This window comes from Canis lupus, chromosome 14 (genome assembly GCF_011100685.1).
Source record: "Canis lupus familiaris isolate Mischka breed German Shepherd chromosome 14, alternate assembly UU_Cfam_GSD_1.0, whole genome shotgun sequence".
Classification (NCBI taxonomy): domain Eukaryota; kingdom Metazoa; phylum Chordata; class Mammalia; order Carnivora; family Canidae; genus Canis; species Canis lupus.
The window spans coordinates 3157962-3183327 of record NC_049235.1 but is presented as its reverse complement, the minus strand read 5'-3'; the positions used below and the strand labels follow the sequence as shown (position 1 = coordinate 3183327).

At 42.8% G+C, this 25366-nt stretch overlaps 1 protein-coding gene across 1 annotated transcript in view; it reads left to right on the top strand.

Annotated features, from left to right (window-relative positions):
* Positions 1 to 25134, top strand: part of EXOC4 (exocyst complex component 4) — a 744112-nt gene extending 718978 nt beyond the window's left edge. The window contains exon 18 of the mRNA XM_038556467.1: positions 23593 to 25134. Within this exon, the coding sequence (XP_038412395.1) occupies positions 23593 to 23830 (238 nt within the window). The 3' untranslated portion in view covers positions 23831 to 25134. The remainder of the gene's footprint in view (positions 1 to 23592) is intronic.
* Positions 25135 to 25366: the final 232 nt, after the last annotated feature.

Sequence of the window (25366 nt, the reverse complement as noted above, 5' to 3'; positions counted from 1 at the left end):
AAGTGGGTGAAAGAGAGCTATGTGCAGCTTTATTAGTAGGTAGATGTGCACGCACACACCTGTAAGTGTGGTATGTGTTCATGTAGAAAAGATGAGTCTCTCTATACAAAGACACAGATACTTATATGTATATTGGGGGGTGGGCAGTGTCGGTGTGTGATATTTAGAGTCTAAACCATGTATTCCTAACACGGAGTGCATAATGGAGCTTCAGGGGGGTCCGGTCGATCCATAAACCCTAAAATTGTTTATGCGAAATCTATGTTTATGTCGATTTCATTTTTTGCTGGCAAGGCAGTCATGGTTTTACTCAATTTGCAAAAGGTGCTGTGAGGGTCCCTGTCTCTTTTCTTTGACCCTCTGTATTAGCCCTCTTGCCCTTGGTACATTCACAAAAGCTAACGATGAGAATAGGCAATCACACTGATGCCGAAATGATAATAATCTTGCCAGGCCTGAGTGATTCCCTCTTTGCGGCCCTCCATTCTAGTTCCCCGTTCAGAACTGACCACCAGTCCCCAGCTCTTCAGACTGGTTGGGCCGGGCTTCCCCAACAGAACGAACAGCCATGGGGGTGGGGGAATGGGGAGGACAATGTCATAATACACAGGCTTTCACTTTGTAGAAAAGTTTACATTTGGAAAGAGTCCACCTTATTCTCTCATAAAACAAGTTTCCACTTCTAAACCTAAGAGCATTCTCCATTCAGGAGGGAAATCTGGAAAATCACTGGCTCCCAACTCCCTTTTATAATCTTTATCAAGTCCAAGCAACTCTTCCTCCAAGTTTTCAAATATTAGTAACAGACTAACAGGTTCATTCACCCTGAGTTTGGTTCTCCATAAAACAGACTCAAGGTCTGCCAAATCTGAACCTTAGTTTCTTAACTGTAGATTTTATGTTACAGAAGTTTCTGACACCCTCATTCATCAGTCTTGTCAACCACTTGTATCCAGTTAAACACAAAGACTTATTGACTCTTCCTTCCTCCAGAAGGTTCTAGGTTCCTCTCATGTCGTACTGTTTCCACCATCACTGCCCTCCCACATTTGGAATAAAGCAACAATCCTTCAGCTGGTATTTATACCTTTCCAGTATCAGCCATCCTTTGTGATACTGTTTCTCTTAAATTAATTTGTTGCTCAATCCTTAGAGCAACTTTTTTGTAGATTATCCAGCCCAAACTCTATACGCTTGGATAAAAATGATCCAATTAACTGTCCTTTCTGAACTGGCCAGCTTCTTCTCATTGTTTATTCCAGAAACTTCTATTCCCACTGATCTCACAGTGCTTCTTACATGTGACTCCATGCCTTTGTTCTGACTGTTCTTACTTAAACTTCCCACTCTCCAAAATGCATCGCACTACCACCCCTTTCCTAGAATGCTCGACTACTCTGCTTGACGCTCATTTTTCTGTTCTCTGACTTATTGCCATATATTTGTATCTTCCATAATGCAAGCACATGACATATAATAGATATTTAAAAAATACTTGTTCATTTCAAAGATGGCTTTCTAACCAGTGGAATTCAAGAGTAATAAGGGTATGTTTTAGGGAAAGCAGATAATGGCTGGTCCCAAGTAATCAATGCACAAAGTTTTACAAATATGCAGCTAATACTGAGGTCACTGAAGCTCAATTAATAGTATTCATAACATCTTCAATGTTCTTGTATGTCAGCAAAGAAAAAGATGCATATTTAATGCCGATGATTCTAAATGGTAGCCAGTCACCCCTAAAAACCAAGAATGGCACTATTATTGATCGTCTTGCATGATAGTTGGGCCTTGTCTTTGACTAATCAAGTGAATATTTAATATTGCTTCCCAAGCATATTTCTTGGCTGAAGTGTGATCATCTGGTGTGTACCTTTCTCTCTGATAAACACAACCATGTGTTTCCCTTCTCCCAAAACTGATGGCAAACACCACCGAATGTGTGTATGTCCACCTCTCTCTGTGATTATGGTATCAGATACTTGTGTATGGTTCCATTCCAGTTGATTCTAAATAAGAAAGGGTTTCCCCATCATAATTGCTGTTCCCAAAGAGTAACATAAACTGCTTTAGTCAGCAAAATATATGTATCATCTCTACTTTGCTACGTATTGAATTGCTGACTCTCTCTTCTTTAGACCCAATAGTCATTTCTTTGGCTCTTTAATTTATGTATGAAGCTAAAAGAAAAATCACTTAGTATTCTTAATAAAATGGCATAAGGTTTAGATAATTTTTTACTATGTGCAGTAAAAATGCAAATGTGTGTGGCTTATTTGCAAATGCAGACATTAATAACTGATATTTAAACAGACTGGATTAGCAATTTTACTGATATAGTCAAGAGATTTTTCCAATAATTTGCACACTCAAAATCAATTTGAATACAACATGTAAATTGAATTTAATTTTTTGATAGAAAATTGTAGTTATCAGCTTGAACCATTAAATTTACTATTTAATATATGCTTTCCAGCTCACTTGGTTAGAATTTCATTGCGCCTTATCTATATAAATTTAATTAGGCTTGATATCATCAGTATATTATAGAACTAATTAAAGATTCAGATAAGTGCTGAGGGGGCTTACTGAAACTCCATAAAGTTCCATTTGGAGAATGAGATATTCTTCCTTCAGTTCATTGTAAGAGAATGAAACAGCAAGAAGTGTATCTTGCAGTGTTTCTGAAAAATTATTTAACTGGATTTAATGTACTTACTCCATTCTTTGAAGAGCTTTTTAATTACTCTGTATCTTTGTACAGCCCAACAACAGTTATAATCTTTATTTAAAGGCTTGAAAATCCTCATTTCCCTTTCCTCCCACTGAGCGAGCAGCCTTGTATGCTGGTGTGCACGTGTGTGTATGTGTGTGTGTGTGTGTGTGTGTGTGCGCGCGCGGGCATAGAGGTAGGTAGGACAAGATTTGTAAACCCTGATTGAGATCATGTAATGTGTAATGGAGCTCTGGGGGGAAGTCCGTCAGTCCTCACAAGTAGAATAAGCATCCAGAGGGATCAGAGAATGCCTGCCGTAAACATAGTGAGGAAAAGAGAAAAGATGAGAAACTGACCCGAGAGGTAGTGCCTGGGCAAAGCCGAGGTTCCCACTCAGAGCTATGGCTACTTTGAGGGAATCATTTTGTAGAATTCCCTTTGAATTCCCTTGTGTCTGCATGTCTATGGTAGAGCATCAAGCAGATGAGTTTAAAAGACTGTGATTTCAACTAAGTGCTTTGTGTCTTCATTACAAAGCACAATAAAGCTCTTTTACTACAATGGAGCCACTATTACTTTCAACTGAATACGTGCTGAAATAAAGCTGCATCGACTGCATTCCCAGGGCGCTCAATGCTCTTGTCAAAAGCATTTTTTTCTCCAGCACAGACTGAGTGACACAAATACATGGTGGGGAAGAAATGAAAGTGAGAGGACAAATAACAAATGTGGGCCATCTATGACCAGGTACACCATGGTTTGGCACAGAGGCACCCAGGAAGCCAGAAAAATGGTCACGAGCCTGTGTGGTGTGATAGAAAAGTTAGGGCTTTGTGGATGGGAAGCTCTCCCACTGATGAGCTATTTGACATGAGGGCTCATCTCTCCAAAGCGTCAGTGTCTTTTCTTGGAAAATGGAAATAATCACTTCAGTCTCCTTCATGGGCTGGGATGGTGTTCAGATGGTCTAACCCATGTATGCTTCCAGATGTGGAAACTGAGGTACCGTGGAATTAAGGGCTGTGGTCACGATCACTGGTTAGCTAGTGAGTGACAGGGCAAGAACTGCAATAGATGCACGTGAGATGTCACCACATGTCTACACTGTCACATGGAATATAAAGGGACACAGGGCATTTTCTTGATGACATCCTGGCTGCACTTGATAGCATTGCGATTTCCCCCCCAAGCAAGTTATTTCTGAAACATCACTTCAGGTGTGCTCCCCAAATGGTTTGTAAACACGCGCACCCCTAGCCTGAGAAAACATTTGCAAAAAACATTTAGGTCACAAACCAGTGTTTGTTTCACCACCTCACTTGAAATGTTTCTCTTCAAAAACACTAGAAATGCTCCCCAGTAAAGCAGAAGTATAAGCCTGCATTGGGAGGGACACCACCACCTGCCTGGTTGGGTACATCAGGGTCCTCCAGGCATAGCAGTTCCATTGTGGCCTGTAAGTAGCAGGTAACATCTCCCAGCATGGCCTCATTCTGTCGGATCCTTGGGTTTTGAACTATAACAGGTAGGAAGTTTGGGGGCGCAGGTGTATTCTTCCCTGGGCCCCCAAATTTATTTTTTTATTTTTTTAAAAGATTTTATTTGTTTATGAGAGACACACAGAGAGCGGCAGAGACATAAGCAGAGGGAGAAGCAGGCTCCCCCACGGGGGAGGGGGGTGTGCTGATGCGGGACTCGATCCCAGGACCCCTGGAGTCATGCCCTGAGATGAAGGCAGATGCTCAACCACTGAGCCACCCAGGTGCTTTAGGCCCCCAAATTCAGACTGTTGAGAAGGAAGTGAGAGAGGAGGCAGGAAACTGGCCCAAACAGTCTCACTGTAGAAGGGACAGACCCAAGGCTTACTGGTTTCTTCCCCATTCTTTTTTCCTGCTTAGTGTCTGCAGTTGATGCAGTAATGCTAATTTGAGGCACAGTATTTAGGATAACCTTGCTGAGCAGCACTGGCCTCATAGTGCTGGAGCATGGTCTACTGACTAGATCAGCAACTTGAGGTCTGGGCAGAGTGGGCTTGCTCAGAACTCTCCTGACTCATGGGTAACCCCAGGTCATCCCCTGGGCCATCTTTCTCTCTTTGAGTTTCCTCTGCTGATCCTGGTATCACGCAGAGCAGCATTTTCCAGGGGCCACAGGAGAAGAACCCGTTGGCCTCATCCTGCTTGCTGACAGAGCCACATGCGGAAGTTCATTCCATTTTCGAAAGCACTGGAGTTAGGAGACACTGATTCTGAACGTAGCAGATGTGAAAGGAGTAGAATACGGCCCTTCGCTCTTTCCTGCAGCCCCCATCAGTATTTGTGGAACACTGGGTTCAGGTTTCTGCACTATTTTTGCTGTCTTTTGAATAACTTGCCACTTCCCCCTTTTGAGGATCAGCATATTTTTTTCTTACAAAACCTGTACCCGCTGGGATCACAGGCCATCCTGCCCTGCACCTTCCTCTCTCCTGCCGCCTCAACTCAACCTTGAAAAGTCACTCATTACCATGAATACAGACCTGAAGGGCAGCCGTGTAGAGCAGATCATTGCAAGAAGTCTCCTATTCTGCTTTAACTAAGCATAAGTCAGCACAGCAGTCACACAGTGAGGAGTTGTCTGCACCTCAGCTTCAAGTTTTTCCCCATCCAATATCCAAGCGAAAATACTAGATAATATGTTTTGCCACATACAGGTATTCACGTAGCGCTTTACAGTTTACACAGGGCTGTCACAAATGTGACCTCAGTGGGGCTTTCATTATGAATGAACATTTCTGTCTCCCCAGTCTTGCTCCTGGGTGTAAACTGTTACTTCATGTCCCATTTCAGAGTTTTCTGGAATGATCTGGGGGAGGTAAGCCAAGGTCGTATATTATCATGCAGGCAGAATTCAGTCAGGCTGTTGTGAACCAGCCAGGTGACCTTAGGCCTTTGTGAGCTCTGGCCATGAGGATGAAATCCAGTAGACTGAGAAAGCATCTGGCCCATAGCATTAAATAAGTAAATAATAATTGTTCCCCTTAATAAAGCATTAATATAATCAATTGTGAACCTTCAGCTCAGTTATAGTTCTCTTATGTCCATAATCATGTGCATAAAATTGTTCCCAGTTCTAACCTATTTTTCTAGGAGTCGTTATTCATTATTAGTTGTCATAAATTTTTCTTGAGAGTGGCATGCACGAATAGAGGGAGTTCAAAGATATTCAGTGTGAAGATGTTGTTTGGGGGGGGGGGGGGGTCACAGCAAAAAGTACGAAGCCCTGAGAAATGGCTTCAGTACATTTCAGGGGAGCTTGGTGGAAATGAGAGCTGGTGAAAATGTTTCTCTATCTGTCAGCTGACAGAATCTTTTCTGCAAATGTCCTGGGCGAACATTGAACTGCAGCAAATGTCTTGATTAATGGGTCGATCCTCACAACACCACTGGCTGTGGGTGTACATCGTCTGTATAGTTAAAGAAGCCCCGGTTGCAGTTCATAAAATTAGCATTTTTATAACAGCTGGAGATGTAATTTACATGCCATAAACATTAACCCTTTTACAGTGTGCGGTTCATGGGTTTTTTTCTGTGGAGTCTAGGGTTGTGCAGCCGTCATCACTAGATGATTTGAGAGCATTTTCATCACCCAAAAGGAAGCCGTGTATCCATTAGCAGCACTCCTCGCCCTCGTTTCCTGACTCCCAGCCCTGGCAGCCACTCATCTGCTTCCTGTCTCAGTGGATTTACCTAATCTGGATACACCATTTAAACAGAATCATATAACATGTGGTCCTAGCTTCTTCTAGCTCATGTAATGTTTTCAGAGTTCATAAAATCAGCACCGGTCATCGTGTTAGGATGCAAGGCTGAGTTAAAAGTACGTACCCAGGTACCCTCCCCCCCAACACCTGGCTTATCACCTGCTCTCCTCTTTTATGTGTTTTAGCTGGCTGGGGGAAGAAGGGACTATGCTTTCATTGAGATGTAACATGAAGACAGTAAGCGACAAGCCGTAACTGTACAGCCTGGCCACAACCATATGACCGTCACCCAGATAAAAATGCAGACCGTTAGAATCGGCCCAGAAGCCTCCTTGTGCACCCCCTTCCTGGTCATTACCCCCACCCCCAGGTACTTCGTCTGAGTAGTCGGGCTGCTGTCCCTGCGTGCACACGTAGCATGTGGCCTCGAAGGCGGAGGGCAGAACAGATGTGTGCCTGCCACCTCTGGGCCTTGGTCACTGCGTTCCTTCCTTACTGTTGGTTCCATGGGAAATAAAGCAGCTCTGAACCTCCCAGCAGCCCTGAGCTGTGCAGTCTGTGTCCCACTGGCTTGGCTGGGCCCCATGGACCACCCTCCACCCGTGGCCTTGTGCTGCTTCCTCCTTGTCTGGGGCGCCAGCCCTCCTTGCAGACACCAGCACTCCCTCCGCATGGGCAGGTGCAGGGCAGAGGGGAAAGGCAGCGCCCTCCATCAGGGACAATCGTGGTGAACCCTGAACTCCTAAGGGCAGTCTTTCAAGCGAGTGGAAACCCAATTTGTGACAGAGGCAGCCCCTCTGTCCCTGCCCCTACCCTGGCGCGCCCTGTTGCCACCTGGCTTATACCCTGACCAGCAGGGTCTTACTCTTGTGCAATTCCACGTTATTGGCTTCTCTGCGGAAGTAAAAAAACTTTTATTCAGGAAATTAAGTTTTCATTTTAAATTCACTTTACTGTCTTTGAAAAACTTTAGTTTTTGTGTGGTCCGGAGCTATAGGTTAGCATTAGCATTTAAATAGAGGTATTAACCACACTCAAAGACCTTCCTCTCCTAAGATGCCCTTTCTGGGAGGTTTTTCAAATCTGATACTTTTTTCTTCCTGCAAAAAGAATGCAAATGCTATATATATTTTCCCCATCAAACACCCTTTTCTTTATTTATAGACTTAGAGGAACTGCATTGTTGAACAGTTTCGCATTAGTCTTTTTATATGGAAAGGGCCAGTCTAAAAAAATTGCTCTTTCTGCCCCTCAATGCCAGATTTTCTCCACAGACTCTGAGAATGAATTTCCCTGTGGTTAATTATATACTATTATACCCCCTCTCCCTCCAGACATCCTCCCCAGACTCACACCCCGATTGTAAACGGAGAATCTGGTGTAAAATCTTACCATGCAATATGAAGCCCTCAGGTACCAGTGCTCCCAGAACCCCCAGAGCTGCAGGAGAGACTCCCACCGACCAGCCTTGGAATCCAGTGTCTGTCCCTGAAGACTTGTGACCTCTTTCTCAGATTCTGTCTTTCTCTGCGAGGCTAAGGTCATCAAGCCCATTGTGTCTGGTTGTCAGGAGATTAAGATGATGGTCATACTCCTAATTTTATATATGATGATAGACATCTTAGTCCTCCCTGCCTCGTCTTCCAACAGCCTGGTAGAGGAATAGGGATAGCAGGTACCTTATGGTGAAAGGTGTCCCTCCTGGCATCCTGTTCCTGCTGCCACCTGCCTTTCCCTCTCTGCCTCTTCTCCGTCAAGTCCAGCTGAGTGTGTCATAGTAGGTCCATGCCAGTGTTGACCTGAAGGGAAGGCATGAGACCTGACAGCAGCGTGTGTTTTTCTGCTGAGGTGTTGGCATCCGTTTCTCTCTTTGAGGTTGATGTTGTCCAGCTACACGCTTGGGGACGTGGCAAGGTCACCCAGAAGACTGACACGGTCTGACCAGGAGAAATTGAGCAGACCAGGGAAAAGCTGGGTTCATTCGAACTGTTGGAAGGCTCCCTTGCTTCTCAGAGTGGCCAGCCTATGCCTTGCAGCCAGAGAGGTCTTTCTAAAACCTGGTTGTCATCTCCTCTGACTTGTTTCTCAAACCCTCTGTCTTCAGATGCCGTCCAGTCAGCCCCAGCGCTGGTTCCCCCAGGGTGAAAATGGAAGCAAACTGTCCTCATCTTTAGAACAATGAGAAAAATAATGATACTGTAGTGAGTTTGTGCATCTCTCATCAAAGAGAAAGTAATTTTTGTTCTGAAATAATTAACCTTTCTACTTGAGGAGTATTAAAATGCCATTTTTTATTAAATCCTACTAATAGGGGCACCTGGCTGGCTCAGTTGGTTAAGCTGACTCCTGGTTTCAGCTCAAGTAGAGAACTCATGGGTCCTGGGATCGAGCCCCACATGGGACTCCACAGTCAGCGGGGAGCCTGCTTCAGGGCTCTCTCCTTCAGCCCCTGGCCCTACACATGTGTACACGTGCTCTCTCTCAAATAAATAACTCTTTTAAGTGAATAAATTTTTAAAATCCTGGTAATAATAGATGATCGTGGGGTACCCTGTTCTTCCTACTTTCCTGCCCAGCCCTCACGTTCCATTGCCTCAGCGCCACTGTCGCCTCCAGTCTTCATCGGCTGCTCTAAGAAGTGCACAGCTCCCCCCATCTGTGACCTTAGGGAGGCTCGTGTGTACCTTTACTACAGCCACTGTCACACTGCTGTAATCACACAGCTACTGTCCTCTCTAGGGAGCACAGTCTCACTCCCTTCTGCAGGCCCAGATCCTATTATATACTGCCTCATGCGTAATTGATGCTTATATGTTTGTTGAGCAAATAAAAAGAATGGTTTTGAAAGGCACCATATAAGCACTAAGGAAGCTACAGAGAATCTTAAGACATAGTCTTTGTCATCAGGAAGCCTGCATCCTGGGAGAAGATAGTAAATACATATTATAGTACATCCGAACAATTGAATCCTCTGCAGCCATTAAGAAGAATGAGGCAGGTCGATAGGTACTGAAGTGGAACCATCTCCAAGATATATCGTTAAGTGGGAAAAGCCAAGTGCAGAAGAGCATGTAAACACCATTTCTCTTGAAATATATGTGCACGTGCGTGCACACACACACTCATGAACATGCACACACAAAACTATGCGTGTGTATGTCTAAAATGTATTTGGAAGGATGCCCAGGAAACTAGTAACAGTGATTGTCTCTGGGAAAGCAAACGGGGTGGATGGCTGGAGACAGGAGTGGAAAAAAGACTTCGCACTATATGCTTTTTTTACCTTTTATTTTGCTTATTTAACAAACGCCTGTATATTAGGTACAGGCACTGTTTTAAGCCCTTCACAGGTATTATTAGCTCAATAAATCCTCCTAACACTCTATGTGGTAGGTACTATCCTCCTGTTAGATCCTAGTTTTGTTTTTTTTTTATTATTATTATTGTATCACCAGTTTGTAAAGAACCTTAATAACCTCTTTCCAAAGTAGAGACTGGTCTGAATGTCATATATTGAGTGGGTGACCCATGCAGTAACCAAGAAGGAAGAGGTTGTTCAGGATAGAGATTTCATCAATCCTGAGGGTTACTTAGGTTCTGATACAAGTTCAGTGCCAAAAAGTAGAAAGTATCTTCTAGGGACATTGGTTAGCTCAGCTTGGCTTAACTAGAAAGTTGATGCAGAGGGAAAATGGGAGAAAAGGTGGAATAGGGGCCACCTTGGATGTCAGTGTTACAAGTTTGGAGACTTGATCCTATTGACACCAGGGAACACGCAAGTTTTTCTGTTTGGGGTTGTTTGTTTGTCTTAAAATACAGAATAGTAAACTGATCTGGTTGGAACCAGAAAAGATTAGTCTGGGAGGAGTGAGTGGGTATGAGAGATTCCAGTAGGAGATTAGTTGTCATAACCTATTGGGAAGAGACTCAGATCTGCAGTAATGAGACTTGGAAATAAGCAGGGAACATAAAAGATGTTACACTGACAGGCCTGGTGATGATCAGACAAGAGTCAAAAGTGACAAGGACAGGGATGCCTGGGTGGCCCAGTGATTGAGCATCTGCCTTTGGCTCAGGGCATGATCCTGGGGCCCTGGGATGGAGTCCTGTATCAGGCTCCCTGCGAGGAGCCTGCTTCTATCTCTGCCTGTGTCTCTGCCTCTCTCTCTGCATCTCTCATGAATAAGTAAATGAAATCTTTAAGGAAAAAAAAGTGACAAGGATATTTTGAGGCTTTGTAAACTTTGGAAGTTAGGCACCTGATAAGGGCATCAAGTACAAATGTCTGGAAACCCATGAAAATGAAGCTTTGACCTGTCGAGAGACCAGATCTTGAGAAAGAACATCTCATGCACAGATAAGACTTTTGGAAGCAGAGAGAAGGCCTGCCTGTGAGCAATGCCTGTAGCAGACAGACGAGGAGCCAAGAAAGAAATGGAAGAGTCTGAGGGAGCTGGAAAGGGACCTAGTAACTTGGTCCAAAGAGAATTGAGTTCAGAATGGAAAACAATCAAGGGAAACAGGACTAAGTAAAAGCCTTTGTGTTTACCGACCAAGATGTCATTGGTGACTTTTTAAAATGTCGTTTCAGACAAAATGGAGGTTTTTAAAAAGAGAGATAGTGAATACAAATGATTTGTTCCAGAAACTTAGCAGTGAAAAGGAGAAAAAAAAAAAAACAAAAAAACAAACAAGATGAGAGAGTGGACAGAGGATTACATGAAAGCCTTGGGGTTTGTTGTTTGGATTTGTTGGTTTGTTGTTGTTGTTGTGTTTGTTTTTTCAAAATAGGAGAAACATGAGGATGCTTGAACACAGACATGAAGAAGGGAAGGGGGTAGATACTAGAGACAGGAGTTCAAAATAAAACAGAATCCTAGCAAGGTCCTAATGGCGTTGGGATCAAAGGCATATGGTTAATCTTAGAAAAAGAAAGAAAAGAAATCCTTCTTCTGAGGCACAAGGAGCGGATTAGCAAAAAACCATTTCAGTGAGACGAATATGGTACCTCGTACAATCCTGAAGGTCTGAAGACATAACCTGGACAGGGCCGGTCCAGAGCAAGTAGTAGGTATTCAGGCAGGTAGCTATTACAGCTACCTATTTTCACGCAGCAGGTGTCCTACCACGTCATTTGACGTAATCCTCACCTTCACCTGTAATGTTACATTATCTGCCCCGTGTATAAATGCAGAACCTGAAGTTCAGGGAGACCAAGAAATGTCCAAGGGCACATGCGGCAGATAAAAGTTGTGGGGCTCGTGCCTAATTATTGCACCAGAGGATGACAGAAAAGATGGAGGATGGCCTGTCATTAACCAGAAATGGGCCTCTCCCCTCTGGCCTCCCCTTTTTTACTTGCAACCTGTTGTCCCTCAGGGAGGTGCTCCACATCTCCTCCCTCCCAGAGCTGGGGGGAAGACCCCTCTGCCTTTTACCTGGAGCACCTGTTTTATTCATAGTTATACCCCCTCGGTGTTGGGGATTCACAGACTGCTTTTTCCCTCTGTCCTCTATCACTTAAGGAGGTTACAGACTGTTGGCTCTGTCGTTCATTCTTCCTTTTCATTGGTTCTGCACCCACTAGATGTCTTGTTCTCAGGCCAGGGGCTAACAAGGAGTGAGACAGATCCAACCCTGTCACAGCCCCTGTGTTCCAAGACGGGGTGGCAGACATTTATGTAGTAAATTCTTAACCAACACTTAGTCCATCACAGCCGCTGTTCTTCGTTGTTTGGTCCTTGTACAACTCCATATCACTGTTTCCTTTCTCAGATGAAGAAAGTAAGTCACGGAGAGATTAGCAAATCACCTAAGAGCATACAAATAGTGAGAGACAGAACTAGGATTCGAACCCTGGCTCCTGAATCCGTGATCTTAACCAGTATAACATGTGGTGTCTCTAACTTTATGTGTACATACATTTTTAAGATCTGTATAATATGAAGATACAACTGTCCCCAGAAAACAGTTTTACTATATATTTATGTCTAGATGAAGATCAACGCTAAACAGAAGTGAAGCTCAGTTAAAAGAACAAAGCTTTGATGAGTGGGGCAGGTACCATTTTCTAGAAGGTGGTCAGAGAAAACCTCACTCATTGGTAAGCTGACATGGGAGCCAACACCGGACTGAATTTCTTCTTAATCCTCTATTTTTCTCCAGCCTTCTGTCCCTTTAATCACATTTGATGCTCTTTTCTGATTTTCTTTCAACTGGCTTAGGGTGTAAAGCAATATAGAACTATGAGGCACAGCAAAGGAGGATTTACCATCACCTCCTTGCCCTATAACTAATATATATATATTTTTTTACATGTAGTAAGAACATTCTCTGCTTCCATGCCCTTAGCCCCTGCCCTACCCCAACCCCACTGTACACACCCTCATGGACCATTTTCACCAGTGTCGATCTAAGGTTTCTTGCTACGATGAAATACAGAAGGGTAGAATTTCTTCCAGAGAAATCCACTTGGGTTTTTCCAACACGTATCTCATTTCATTGTTTTCTGCCCATAACTCTGAGTCCTTTACATTATTTCTCTTTCTTTGTTGCTGTTCCCGGCCCTTCCCCACTTCACAACGTTTGCCCTTTGCGCCACTCTATGTGTGCTTGCACATTAATTAAGGTATTAAGTGAGATCAGTTATAAGCCGTGTCCTCAGCATTCACTAGATGCTTTCTCTCGGAATTTGTTGATTTGCCTTTATCATTACCCTTTGTTTTTCAGCCTGTGTTCTATCAGGGGTAGCCATTCAAAATAAATTCATTTTGCAGGTTATATTTTTTTAGAGGCACTGTATAAAATGGTTCACTGACATCCAAATATAGATCGGCCACAGTGGTCTCTTCATCCACCAACCTCACATTGCTACCCAAAGCTATCCATCACATTTGTCAGAGTATTTGGGTTCTTAATTAAACCCTGCTGGATATTGTACATATTTCCATTAGTTCTTTCTGATTTAGTCTATCATTTTTCTAATTGACATCAGTTCTGAGTCACATGTCCTTGAATCTCAGGTGGCCCATTTTGTAGCTTTGGTTTATTTAGGATTTCTCGCTTCTGTAAATAACCTGAGGGTTTAGTAAATATGCCCTGGAGTATTTGCCATTGGGACCTGCTGATTTGCATATGCTCATGCTTTTCAAATAACCTGCTGATTTTTTTTGTTCCTCTGCCAACCCCCCCTCCTTTTTTTTCTGGCCCTTTGGTCCTAAAAGATGGGGAGGGGGGTGCTATTTTGTTTTGGTTTTGTCTCAGCAGAGTAGAGAAATCCCCTGAAGCAATATGGAGAAGTGTGCTACATCCCTAAGTAGGACCAAAAATCATTAGGGTTCGAGTAATTTAGCCAACTGTTGGCTGAATAGCTGTTCTTGCATCTAGACTCCAGGCAGCGATAATGGCTTGCAGCAAGCTTTCCATCAGCCTCACCCAGACCTTGTCTAAACACCCTGCACCTGTGAGGTAGCTAACTAGGGGCAGAGTCAATGGCTAAAGAACAGAATGAACTGGCAGCTACTGGGCTTCACTGGCTTAATATTCTAATGGCAATTTCTTCCATCAAAGCCATGTAGTCCATGCCTGTCCTCACTGACCTTTCTCCCCGCAAACACTTAGAGCTAGAGAAGGATCTCCATATGGAAACCCAATACCAGTTCCTCCTTCACTTCTCCATTTCATAACTAACTGGAGCAGAATCCTTGGCTTCTGTCCCTTGTCTAGCACCCTCCAACTCTTTTCTTCTTTCCCACGTACCGAGAGAGAGGAGCAAAATGGGCAGGCTGGCTGGCAAACCCAGAGTTGCCTTATGTCAGAGTATTTACCTAGTGTCTTAGATTCCTTTGATCTGGCTCTGGATTGTATTTTTTAAAGAGTAGATAAAAGAAGCTTCCTGAAGGCAAGGACTATACCTCTGTATGTTTCTCTGCTATATAGTAGCACACACACACCCCCCCACACACACACACATGCACTTATGTCCAAGGAATAACTTCCAGGACCCCACCATGGATGCCTGAAACCATGGGTAGTGCTCAACCCAATATATACTATCCTTCGCCTATACATAATACCTAAGGCAAAGCCTAATTTGTAAATTAGGCCCAGTAAGAGATCCATAAGAGTAACTGACAATAAATAGAACAATTATAACAAGCCACTGTAATGAAAGTTATGTGGTCTCTCTCAGGGTATCTTGTCCTCATCCTTCCTGTGATGATGTGAGATGATGAAATGCCTGTGTGATGAGATGAAGTGGGGTGAACGATGTAGGCACGTGACGTAGCATGAGGCTGCTATTAATGATATGTCAAGAGGAGAGTTATCTGCTCCTGGGCCAAGGTTGACCATGGGTAACTGAAACCGCAGATAGCGAGACTGTGAATAAGGGGGCATTACTGTATTAACTTTTAAGATGTTATTAGAGCTTCCTAAGTACTAGCGATAAGGATACTACCTTTTCTTTTGAAGAAATCCTTTGCATTATTTATTGAAAAGGTGATAAATGCATAAAACTAAAAAAGCCATAGGGCCTCTGATTCATTTTTGTTCTGCATATGACAGCAGCCCTTTCCCAGATTGCTAATCTGGGAAATATAGATAATATACAGTGTGAGGGCCTTGTGCTAATTGGCAAACAATACGTGGCTTTGAGACCACCAAAGTACATGATACTATCTCCTTCCTTCAACCTATGATATTCGATAAATCTTTTGTTTTTCATTGAAGAAAAAAAAAACTCTCTGAAGTGATATTCAGCACAGCCTAACTCTCCTTAACCTGGATTCACCTTTTGATAATCAAAAGAGCATTTACAGGAGTATGAGACAAACACAATTATGAAAGTAAAATGAAGGACCTAAATAAAAAATCACAGAACAAGAGGGTAATTCTATTCACTCTTTCATATTTCATTATTTGATAACATCAGAAGATGAATCCATCAGAATTGCTTTGGCAAGTGCAAACAGAAATGTGCCTGATCAATATTTATTAAAACCTTCAAAATGGGAGAAGGAGTTGAACAGACTTCTTAATGGACTGAATAATTATTCATACAAATGGGGTTTGACCGAAGGCAGTGCCAGACCAAAGAGACACAGTTTTAATTGTACTAAATTTAAAATGCAGATCTTCCTCTAGTTCTGCTGCAGAAAACTTAATTTAAAAAATTATCTGATGGAGCAGGGAGTGACATATGAATCCTTAAGTTGTTGCGGAGGAAATTTCAGCCACAGATAGTACAAATTTAGAAGGTGTTATGAAGGTGGGGAGCAGAATTTCTAGTTAAGGGGCCAGGAAGAAATTTTCTTCCCATTTCAGGGCCTTCAGTGAGCCTGGGAGAGGGTCATCCTCTCAAAAGTGATGATCGCCGAGGAATCCCTTTGTTTGGAGTGGTTGTGTTTTTTGGAGAGAAATAAAGCAAGGCTCTGGCAGCTGCCATCAAAAATATCAGGATACAGACCTGAGAAAGACGAACACAGCCAACTTTAGCTTTTAATCTCTCCTTGGGAGAGACACCCCCCTGTACTACTGTAGTGTGCTGATTATCAGAACGAGGCCAACAGGTACCTGGGGTTTAAGCTAGTGCTGTTGATGAAGGCAGTGGTGTGTGTGCCACTCTCTATGGAGAAAATGTAGGGAGACGACCCATCAAGCCTGCGCAGCGGATCTCAGGCTCTCACTACCTCTTGAATGATTTCCTACTGCCACCAACTGAGGGAATTTCTACACTGTCTTTTCTAAAGACCATACTTTCTCTTCTGGAATGCCCTGCTCAGAACAAAAACCTGCACACAATCTGTTGCAAGGAATGTTAAAAACTACCCCTGTGGAACATAAATCTGATTATGCCACTAACTCCCCGAAAAGTATTTAGCTCTTCTCTCCCTGAGTTTCCTCATTCCTGAAATGGAAATAACTTTCACTATTTCCAATTAGAATTTTCAATCATGTCTATATAATGAACTCTAAGCTCTTTGAAGGGGAAGATAAATGAGAGCGATTATGTTATATTTTTTAATAAACTAATTTATTCTTCTGACACACAGGATTGCCATCCATTTTATTATTGGTCTGGAAAGTACACATCTGAGCTAAGTTTACACTTGTTCAGAACATTTCCAAATCAATCACGGCTGCATCTCACCTACCAGGGTTCAGGAGAAACCAGCAGCTAATTCTGATGGAAACCCATAGTTTTAAAGGAGCAAGCAGAGGATGCTCTAAAGGTTTTAAAATTCAGAAATGCTTAAATTGCATCTGCTCTAACCTCTTTGTTTTCTGTATAGGAGCAGAAGTCCAAAGAACCAACAGCCTTTGCCCAAGGTCACACAACTGGTTAGTGGAGAGTGAAAGACTTAACCAGAATCTGAGCTTACTTGATCTCTTGAATATTTACTTCTCTAAGTCTTTCTCCTGTAACTACCTCTTAATTATTTATGGGATGATTATCTAGTTTATAGATTATTCAGTTCCTTTCTTTTCTCTTTTTCCATTTCCCTTTTTATTACCATGTATGCTATTGAGTGAAAAGAGAAAACCGGAATTGAATGTTTTACCCAGCAGTTTAGTGACCCATCTATTACTGGGTTGTTTTTTTTTTTTTTTTAAAGTTCTCAAAATGCTGCAACTGTTGGCTAAAAAGAATGTGGGGAGGGCTACTGTCAATACTAAGTTATATTCAGGTAAAATTTTCGTCCTTCAAAACTTAAATTTAAGAAGTCCACTTCAGAGCCTAATTCTCTTGTTGACGTTATTACTGTCATTATCTCAGGAAGGACTAGACGAGAAAGGCTTCACAATGACATTACTTAATTATCCCTCTTCCTCAAGGAATAATCCATCAGAAGGGCAGCCAACTTTTGGAAAAAAAGTGAGAAATAGGTGACAAAATGAAAAAGCCAAAACTCTTCTGTAACTTTTGAATGCTGACTTGACAACGTGACTTCATTATTTGTTTTAGAGTGCTGAATTCCGAGATTAAATCCAGTGTTGTTCAAATATAACTACAAAGTGTGTAAATGAATTTTGAGTTGCCGAAATACTGGCTTGTGCCGTTAAAATGGAAGGCAGAGAGTTGAATTAGTGAATTTTATTTTGTCCATATTACCTGAGTCATGACTAAAATTTGCTACACAATTTTTCTTTGCAATTAGTACTTTGGCTTTTTACAGCCTCCATTCTGTATTATGTGGCTTTGGAGTGAGTACAGGGTTCAAAGTCCTTGATTTTGAGGCCTTAGCCAGATAGTTCAGCTTGCTCATCTGTGCAGTGTGGATGATTACAGTAGCTACTTCAAAGGGGTGAATTGCCAGGGTACCTAAAATTTAGACATTATTATTAATAGCATCTCAATCAAGACAGATTCTAACATCCAGCATGAGATATAGCTATGTAGCCATGGAAAATACAGTTTTTGTTCAGGGATTTAGGACTGTGGACCCCACTCTGTAAAGGGAGGCAGATGGCAAAGCCTTCCCCAGGGACTGTGGACAGCCCCCAGTTAGCACCTTCTTTCTACCTCCACCCCCAGACTTTCTGGACTGCCTGCGGGTCCAAGAATGACAGTTGCTGTGTGGGAATAGCTGGTTTTATTGGGGCTTTCTTTCCTCAATTTACAGAGAAGAGAGCTGAAACTATTTGCAATAGCTTTCAGAGACGCAGTGATAACGTTTACGATGAGTATGGCAGAGTAGGAGGTAGAACCAGGGATGAGAGACTAGGATGGTCCTGGTTTGTTGCTTATGGAAATTTCTGAAGAGCTCTTAAATAAGATGCATACTCAAAATATACAAAAGTATCAACAACTTACTTATATGTATGTATAGACCTATGTACATTAAAAACCAATAAGTAGGTAAAAAAATGTTTAAGCTTCATGTATGTTAAAAAAAAACATGAGGTAGGTGCTGTCATATGTTGTTGGTAGGAAGATAAATTGATGCAGCTTTTTTAGATAGCAGCATTGCCAAAGTCCTAAACATTATACTTTGACTAAATCTGCTTTAGAAATCTATCCTCAGGGATCCGTGGGTGGCGCAGCGGTTTGGCGCCTGCCTTTGGCCCAGGGCGCGATCCTGGAGACCCGGGATCGAATCCCACATCGGGCTCCCGGTGCATGGAGCCTGCTTCTCCCTCTGCCTGTGTCTCTGCCTCTCTCTCTCTCTCTCTGTGACTATCATAAATAAAAAAATAAAAAAAATAAAAAAAATAAAAAAAAGAAAGAGAAAAAAAAAAGAAATCTATCCTCAGGGGAAAAAAAAATGTTTAAAATTGAAAACAAAGTGTTCAATAGTCTGTCAACCTAAATATTTCAACTGTAATAGAGAAATTGGTAGAACATTACATATGCAAAACAAAAACTAGAAGGAAATGTGAAAATGCAGTTTGTCTTTATCATGGAATTATTGGAGTAATCTTTCTTTTCTGCTTAATCTTTGTGTTTAGTCCATATAGTCTATATGACATGTATATTAATTTCCCAATCAGAGAAAGATATAACAAACTTCGTTTTAAAACTTTTAAAAGAAAAAAAAAAAACTTTTAAAAGATCTGCCCAATTAAGCAACATGCCCTACATGACCTCACTTGGGTAAATATTTGCCAACACAATCAATGGGGACCAAGAGTTGTGGTTTGGTACCATTAAAATAAAGGTAAGAAGGAAAAAAGCAAGGGAAGAACAGACCATTGAAAAGGGAAGCATGAAGAAGGCATGAGAAAATAATCCATCTCACACCAGAACAGAGTATGGATGCTGTCATATTCTGGACTGGGTGCGGGAGACCAGTCTGTGTGACATCACCCCACTGTTCTGTCCCCACCTGCCTCCCTCTCCACGCAGGCCACTTTGGGAACTGCTGCCCAGAGGTACACAGCAAAGAGAGAGAAACCACGGGAGGAAACCACCTCCTTGTGGAATGCTCCACCCATCAGGGCGACCTTCTGGAACTCTGGTTTCCAGAATAGGTATTTGGTCCACGTCTGGCAATTGGTCCCCGCACGTTAGGGGCTTGCTGTACAAGTCATGAGCCACAAAAGGCCTAAATCAAATGTGTGTTCACTGATCCCATCCCAGCAGCTAAATGCTATCTAATACAAAACGTGATGCCTGGAAGCCATGGCTGCTATTGTAATGCTTGATGATAAAGATCAAGCTTTCATTTTCCTGGAGCCTCAATAAGTGCTGGTAAATTATTTATTCCAATTGGGTTACATGATTTCATTTCAGCGTGTCTGTGTTTATCATAGAAGCCCATTCTAATTGTAGTTTGGGGTATTTTCGTATTTTCTCCTTGGGGCACCTTGTAGCACCCTTTCTCTACCTCTAGTTACAACTGTTGCTAGGCTGATTTAGAGTAGTCTTTGCTGCTGGGTACTATTCTGCAAGATGAATGAATTTCATTCCATCTTTAAATATTTATGTTTCCTTATGACCTAATATATCATTGTGGTTATGGGTAATTTTTTCCCCTAACTACAGAAAATACACCATCAGTTACCTGTCGATTTTGTTTAATAACTCAGCTTTGCAATTCTGGGACACTGTTCATCCGAGGCTCTTGAGGACTCTTTCCGTCTCTGAGTCCACTTCAGAGTGTCATTCTGGGATTTATAAGGGTCTTCATTGCACAGAGGATATTGAAACGTTAAGGACTTAAGAGGTGCGCCCTTTATCACTTATCACACTGGAGGATCTAGGACTAGAAATCCAGGCATCTTTGTTTTCTTGTTTGCTCCCAGCATGGAACAGTGGTCCCTGTTGAAAACCAGCCAGTATCCCTGGAAACAATTCATCAGATTTTTCAAAAGAAATCCAATTTCATGTGGCTAAATGGGCTCAATGTTACTTCTTAAGATAAATGATGAAAATATCAATAGCATAATACAAAGAAACCCAATTCTTTTGGTTTAATCTCAGTGAAAAGCATCACCACCCACTTACTGCTTCTGTCTCCCTCCCTAATGTGTTTAGGACCTTGGCTCAAGGAGATGGGAATGGTTCTGTAACTCTTCCCACACCAGAGAGACTCTGGGTCAGAGTCCCAGCTGGTTCTGGACCTTTGGGAATCACAATAGCTGAGGTGAATCCTGAGGAATCTGCACTTTTCATAAGCCCCCCAAGCACTTTCTAGTTGGAGAACCACCAGTCAAGAACCGCAGCCGTCATGTACCTTCTAGGTTTGAAAGAATCATAAGCCCCAACCTCTCTATCATTCCACTTGAGAAGTCTAGATTCAAACATGTGTTCTTCTTGACCAAGTTTTAAAATGTGTTCTTAGGTCATTTCCCAAACGGCAGCCCTCTCCCTCCCCTGTGCATCAGAGGGAACGCAAATTAGATGATGCAGGGCCTCATTTCTCAAAACAGGGGCTGTTCTCAGGAAGCCACAGTATGTCAAGAGACATGCGAAGCCATAGGATAAATATGATGCATTTCCCTACATCATCAAGTTTTTCTTGCAAATTGTATTTTTAAGTTACAACAGATTTATCGTGTAGTATAGGTAGTTCTCATGGGTTTTAAGCTGAATGTGAAGCTTCAGCAAGGTTCCTGACCATATCTGATACTGGCCTCCCAAAAGCCTGCAAGTTGGAGTTAATTTGCCTCTTCTATTAGAAGTACCTCTGTCTACATTCAAGGTTACCTTGACCAGTGATTTCTAAACATGTGGTTCCAGGTTAAAGTGAACACTCATTTACAGAAAAGTAACCCCACGAGGACCCTCTGCACAAGAATATTGAGCCATTTGCTGCCTGCAGTCACTCATAAACTTGCCCACAGAAGATGAGCACTTATTATTCCTGCCTCTATTTAGGAAATATTTGTGAAAGTGTATTTTTTTAAAGGGTATGTTAATTAGAAAAGGAGATTTAGCAGAGCAGGAAAAGGAGCTAGCCATGTGAAAAGACACCAACACCCTCCCTGAGCATATTCCCATTGTAGCAACAATTGATATAAAATATCCTTGAAATTATGAGCTCCCAGAATATATTCCTCAGTATAAGGATAGCTTACTTCTCCCAGAGGGTATTCTTTTCTTCAAGATATTCCTGATGAACAAGAAACAAATTCAAGACTCAAGTCCAATGATCCTGATAGATCTGCAAGATCCCTTCATTTCTGGAGTTGCTTTGGGCCTTTTGCCTTGGTCTGCCTCCCTTCACTGAGGCAAAGCTGCCTTTCCTGCCCAGAAGAGAGAAGGAAGTAAACTGTGTCTGGAAAGGCTTCTCTGTTCTTTGTCTAACCAACTGTGATGACATCGTGGGGCCCAGAGCCTGCCCTGAACTTTACCTCTTGGGTAATTTGTAGTAAATGTGCAAGTCTGAGCCTCAGTGTAGACTCAGTGAAGGGATAGTGGTGGCATAATGTTGGTTTCAAGAAGGGCAAGTGGCTGTATTCTCCTTTCTTGACTCCTGCCTTCCCCATCTCTCTGCACTGAAGACTCAGTGTAATGCATGTTTCTTTTACTGGTACTTCTCTTCTCTCCACCTAGGCCAATGGCCTTGCAGCCGAATGGATCTCAAGTCCACAACTTTTTGCTAGCATTATAGCTTATCCCCTCCCAAACCATTGTATGTACCTGTCACCTTAACCTTCCAGAAGCACAACTTGCATGGTGTTTGTGCTCTCGATAGAACCTTGGGAGGTGGGATCCCTGGGTGGCACAGCGGTTTGGCGCCTGCCTTTGGCCCAGGGCGCGATCCTGGAGACCCGGGATCGAATCCCACGTCGGGCTCCCGGTGCATGGAGCCTGCTTCTCTCTCTGCCTGTGTCTCTGCCTCTCTCTCTCTCTCTGTGTGTGTGACTATCATAAATAAATAAAAATTAAAAAAAAAAAGAAAAGAAAATTAAAAAAAAAAAAAAGAACCTTGGGAGGTGAAGGAGAGAGGTCCTCTACTGACTTGATGAAGTCAAAGTTCTTTATTAATTTAACTAGCCTGATGTCAAACAGCCCACCTTCTGGCTTCAGCTACCTTTCCCCACAACTCTGCTGTTCAGCCACACTGCCCAGGCTAACCAGATTCCTCTTCCCAGAAGGAGTCTCACTTCTGCTCCTCTCTTTTCCCTTAATCTAGAATTCCCTGCCTGGAAGACCTGCCTGACAATATCATACCCCATACGAAGCCTTCCTTGATTCTACACCCTTCCCTCAGAATGGTGGGATTTCTCCTTCCTCTGCTATAAATCTATAATATTTATCCTTCCTCATGTCACTTGGAACATGTTTTTGTCTGTTTCCATGAAGAAGGAGCATTGGACCGAGAGTCAGAAACTTGGGTGCATATCCTGCCACAGCCCCTCATTTCTTTGGGACACTGGACAAATCCTGTAACTTGGCTATGCTTCAGTTTCCTTATCTGAAAAAAGTGAATAATAGCTCCCTAGGTATAGTGAGGGTTACATGACACAATACATGGAAATGAACTTTGTCAATAAAAATGCAACCATTATTTCCCTACTTTTCATTATCTTTCCAACTTGTCTCGGAGCTATTTGAGGAGAGAGGCCATGTCTTGCTCATCATTGTATACTTCCATTACTATCATTACATTATTATTATTTCTGATAATAACAGCTAATATTTATGGAGCATGTATGTTTGTCAGGCCCTATTCCAAGTGCTTATGTGGATGAATTAATTCTTCCCATAACCCTAGGAGATAGGTACTATTATTATCCCACCTTTGGAGGAGAAAACCAGACATTTCAAAGAGCCTCCAATGAATAAGTGGAACCAAAGAGGGACTGAATAAGACAAAAACAGCTTTCACGGTGCCTGCCAGATGATTATTTCCCTCCCTCTTGGCTCTGTTCCTACTTCTTTTTCTTTGGATCTTCCTAGGTAAATGTAACCTTAGGGCAAATCTCAAACTGAGATCCTGAAAGATTTGAGGTCTCCTGAGTCTCCATTTAGACCTATTCTCATGAAGCAAGCTCCAGTGAGCTCCAAGAAAATAGAGATGGTTCTTGTCTTGCTCCCCATTATATTTGTAGGGCCCAGAACAAGTCTGGCGATCAATAGATGCTTACTGAATAAGGATTTATCACCAGGTTATTCATTCCACCTAAAACCATCTAAACGGCTGACAGTGGAGATGGTGAACAGTGTCCCCTCTTGCTTCCTCAGGCAGTATTATGAGATGCTGTACAACACAGCCGACGAGCTCCTGAACCTGGTGGTGGACCAGGGCGTGAAGTACACGGAGCTAGAATACATCCACGCCCTGACCTTGCTGCACCGCAGTCAGACCGGGGTGGGAGACCAGACCACCCAGAACATGAGGCTGCAGCGGCTCAAGGAGATCATCTGCGAGCAGGCTGCCATCAAGCAAGCCACCAAGGATAAGAAAATAACCACGGTTTAATCAAGCGCACTGCTGGGGGTGGGGGTGGGAGGTGGGGGGGAGCCACCAAGTTTGTTTACTTAGTCATACCTCCTGCTTTCTCTGCCATGTTATTTGGTATATTTGGAGCAGACTTGCTTTTCTCTACCCTGATGCTTTAGTGGAGAGAAAGCATGAGGATTTTCTCTTTTTTTCTTTTCTTTCATTTTTTTTTGGGGGGGGTCTCTTTCATTTGGGCTTTTCATATAATCTCTAAAGGGAGTCCGCAGTACAGAATGTTTTGATTTAACATCTGCTCGAGCGCAGTTGGCTCCAAAGGGTTGAGTTCCCTGGGTGGGATGGGAGGAAGGTTGTATCAGATTGGACTCTGAAAAAAATGAATGCACAAATTACTACTGCCCAGCAATCGTTGGAAAGCAGACCATTCCCTAAATTGTAGTCCCCTCCTAGAACACTTCGTAGGGTCCTCTTATGCAAACAGGAGATTTTTACTCTCTCGACCCTGTCAGTTTACAATTCGGTGAGATGAGCGGATGTGCATTGCTTTCTGTGTCTCTTGCCAAGGTCAAATCAGTGGCTTCTCAGCTGGCTGTAGGTTGCAACAGGTTTCCCTAACCAAAACAGGATGTCTTCTGAGCTTGGGGGAAAAGTGCTTTTATCTCAGTCCCTGGGAGAGTTTTGTATGCAGTAGCTTATACACAGGTTATAGTCGATGTATTGCCTTTTCGTCTTTACTTCGCTGCATCAAAACAAAGCGCCATTGAATCACAGAAATGGAAGAATGAAAGGCAATCCACCCTCTTCTTGATTTTTTTTTTTTTTTTTTTTTTTTTTTAGCCTCTACTTTCCAAGAGAAAATAATAGGTGGAGAGCTTTCATTCTCAGTTAAACATTGTTTGGGTGTGAGTGATTCTTAGATGCTTACTTGCTCTGGGTGTCAGCCCCTGGGTCTTTCTCACCATAGAAAGTAGCCCCGGTCCCAGCTGAGTGCATGGAAGGTGGGACAGCGTGATATTCAACCTCAACCCACCAGCTGAGTCTGTGTTCCTGGGTAGTTTGGGTGCTCACCTCTCCTGGCACGCTGGACCCCGCCACTGCCCCCAAGTCTCCAAGCACTCCTGCTACCCATGGTTGATATGTCACAGGAGAAAGCAATGCACTGACCGGGACACACCTTGGAAACACATGGAGAGGACAGTAGGAAGGACTTTGATCATACACGGCCATGCCTCACATCGTGATGGTCCAAAATTGTGCACCTGTTGGTATAGCTCTGGTCTTGGTGGCAAAAGCAGAAAATTAAAGAATGTTTTGAGAAGCTGAAATGTTGTGTGTTGTTTTTCTTGTATTCTTTATTCAATAAACATTCCCTGAGGGCCTAATATGGGCCAAATACTGCTAAGCCTAGGGGCAGAGTCTAGACAGTGAGGGAGGGCACCGCTTTATCTACCTTGAAGACACTATGGCCACTGGCCTCTAACCACAACCCTAACAGATGTACACTCACGGCTGAGTTAGAAATCAGGACCGACAGTGGGAGTTCAGCAGTCAGCTGGA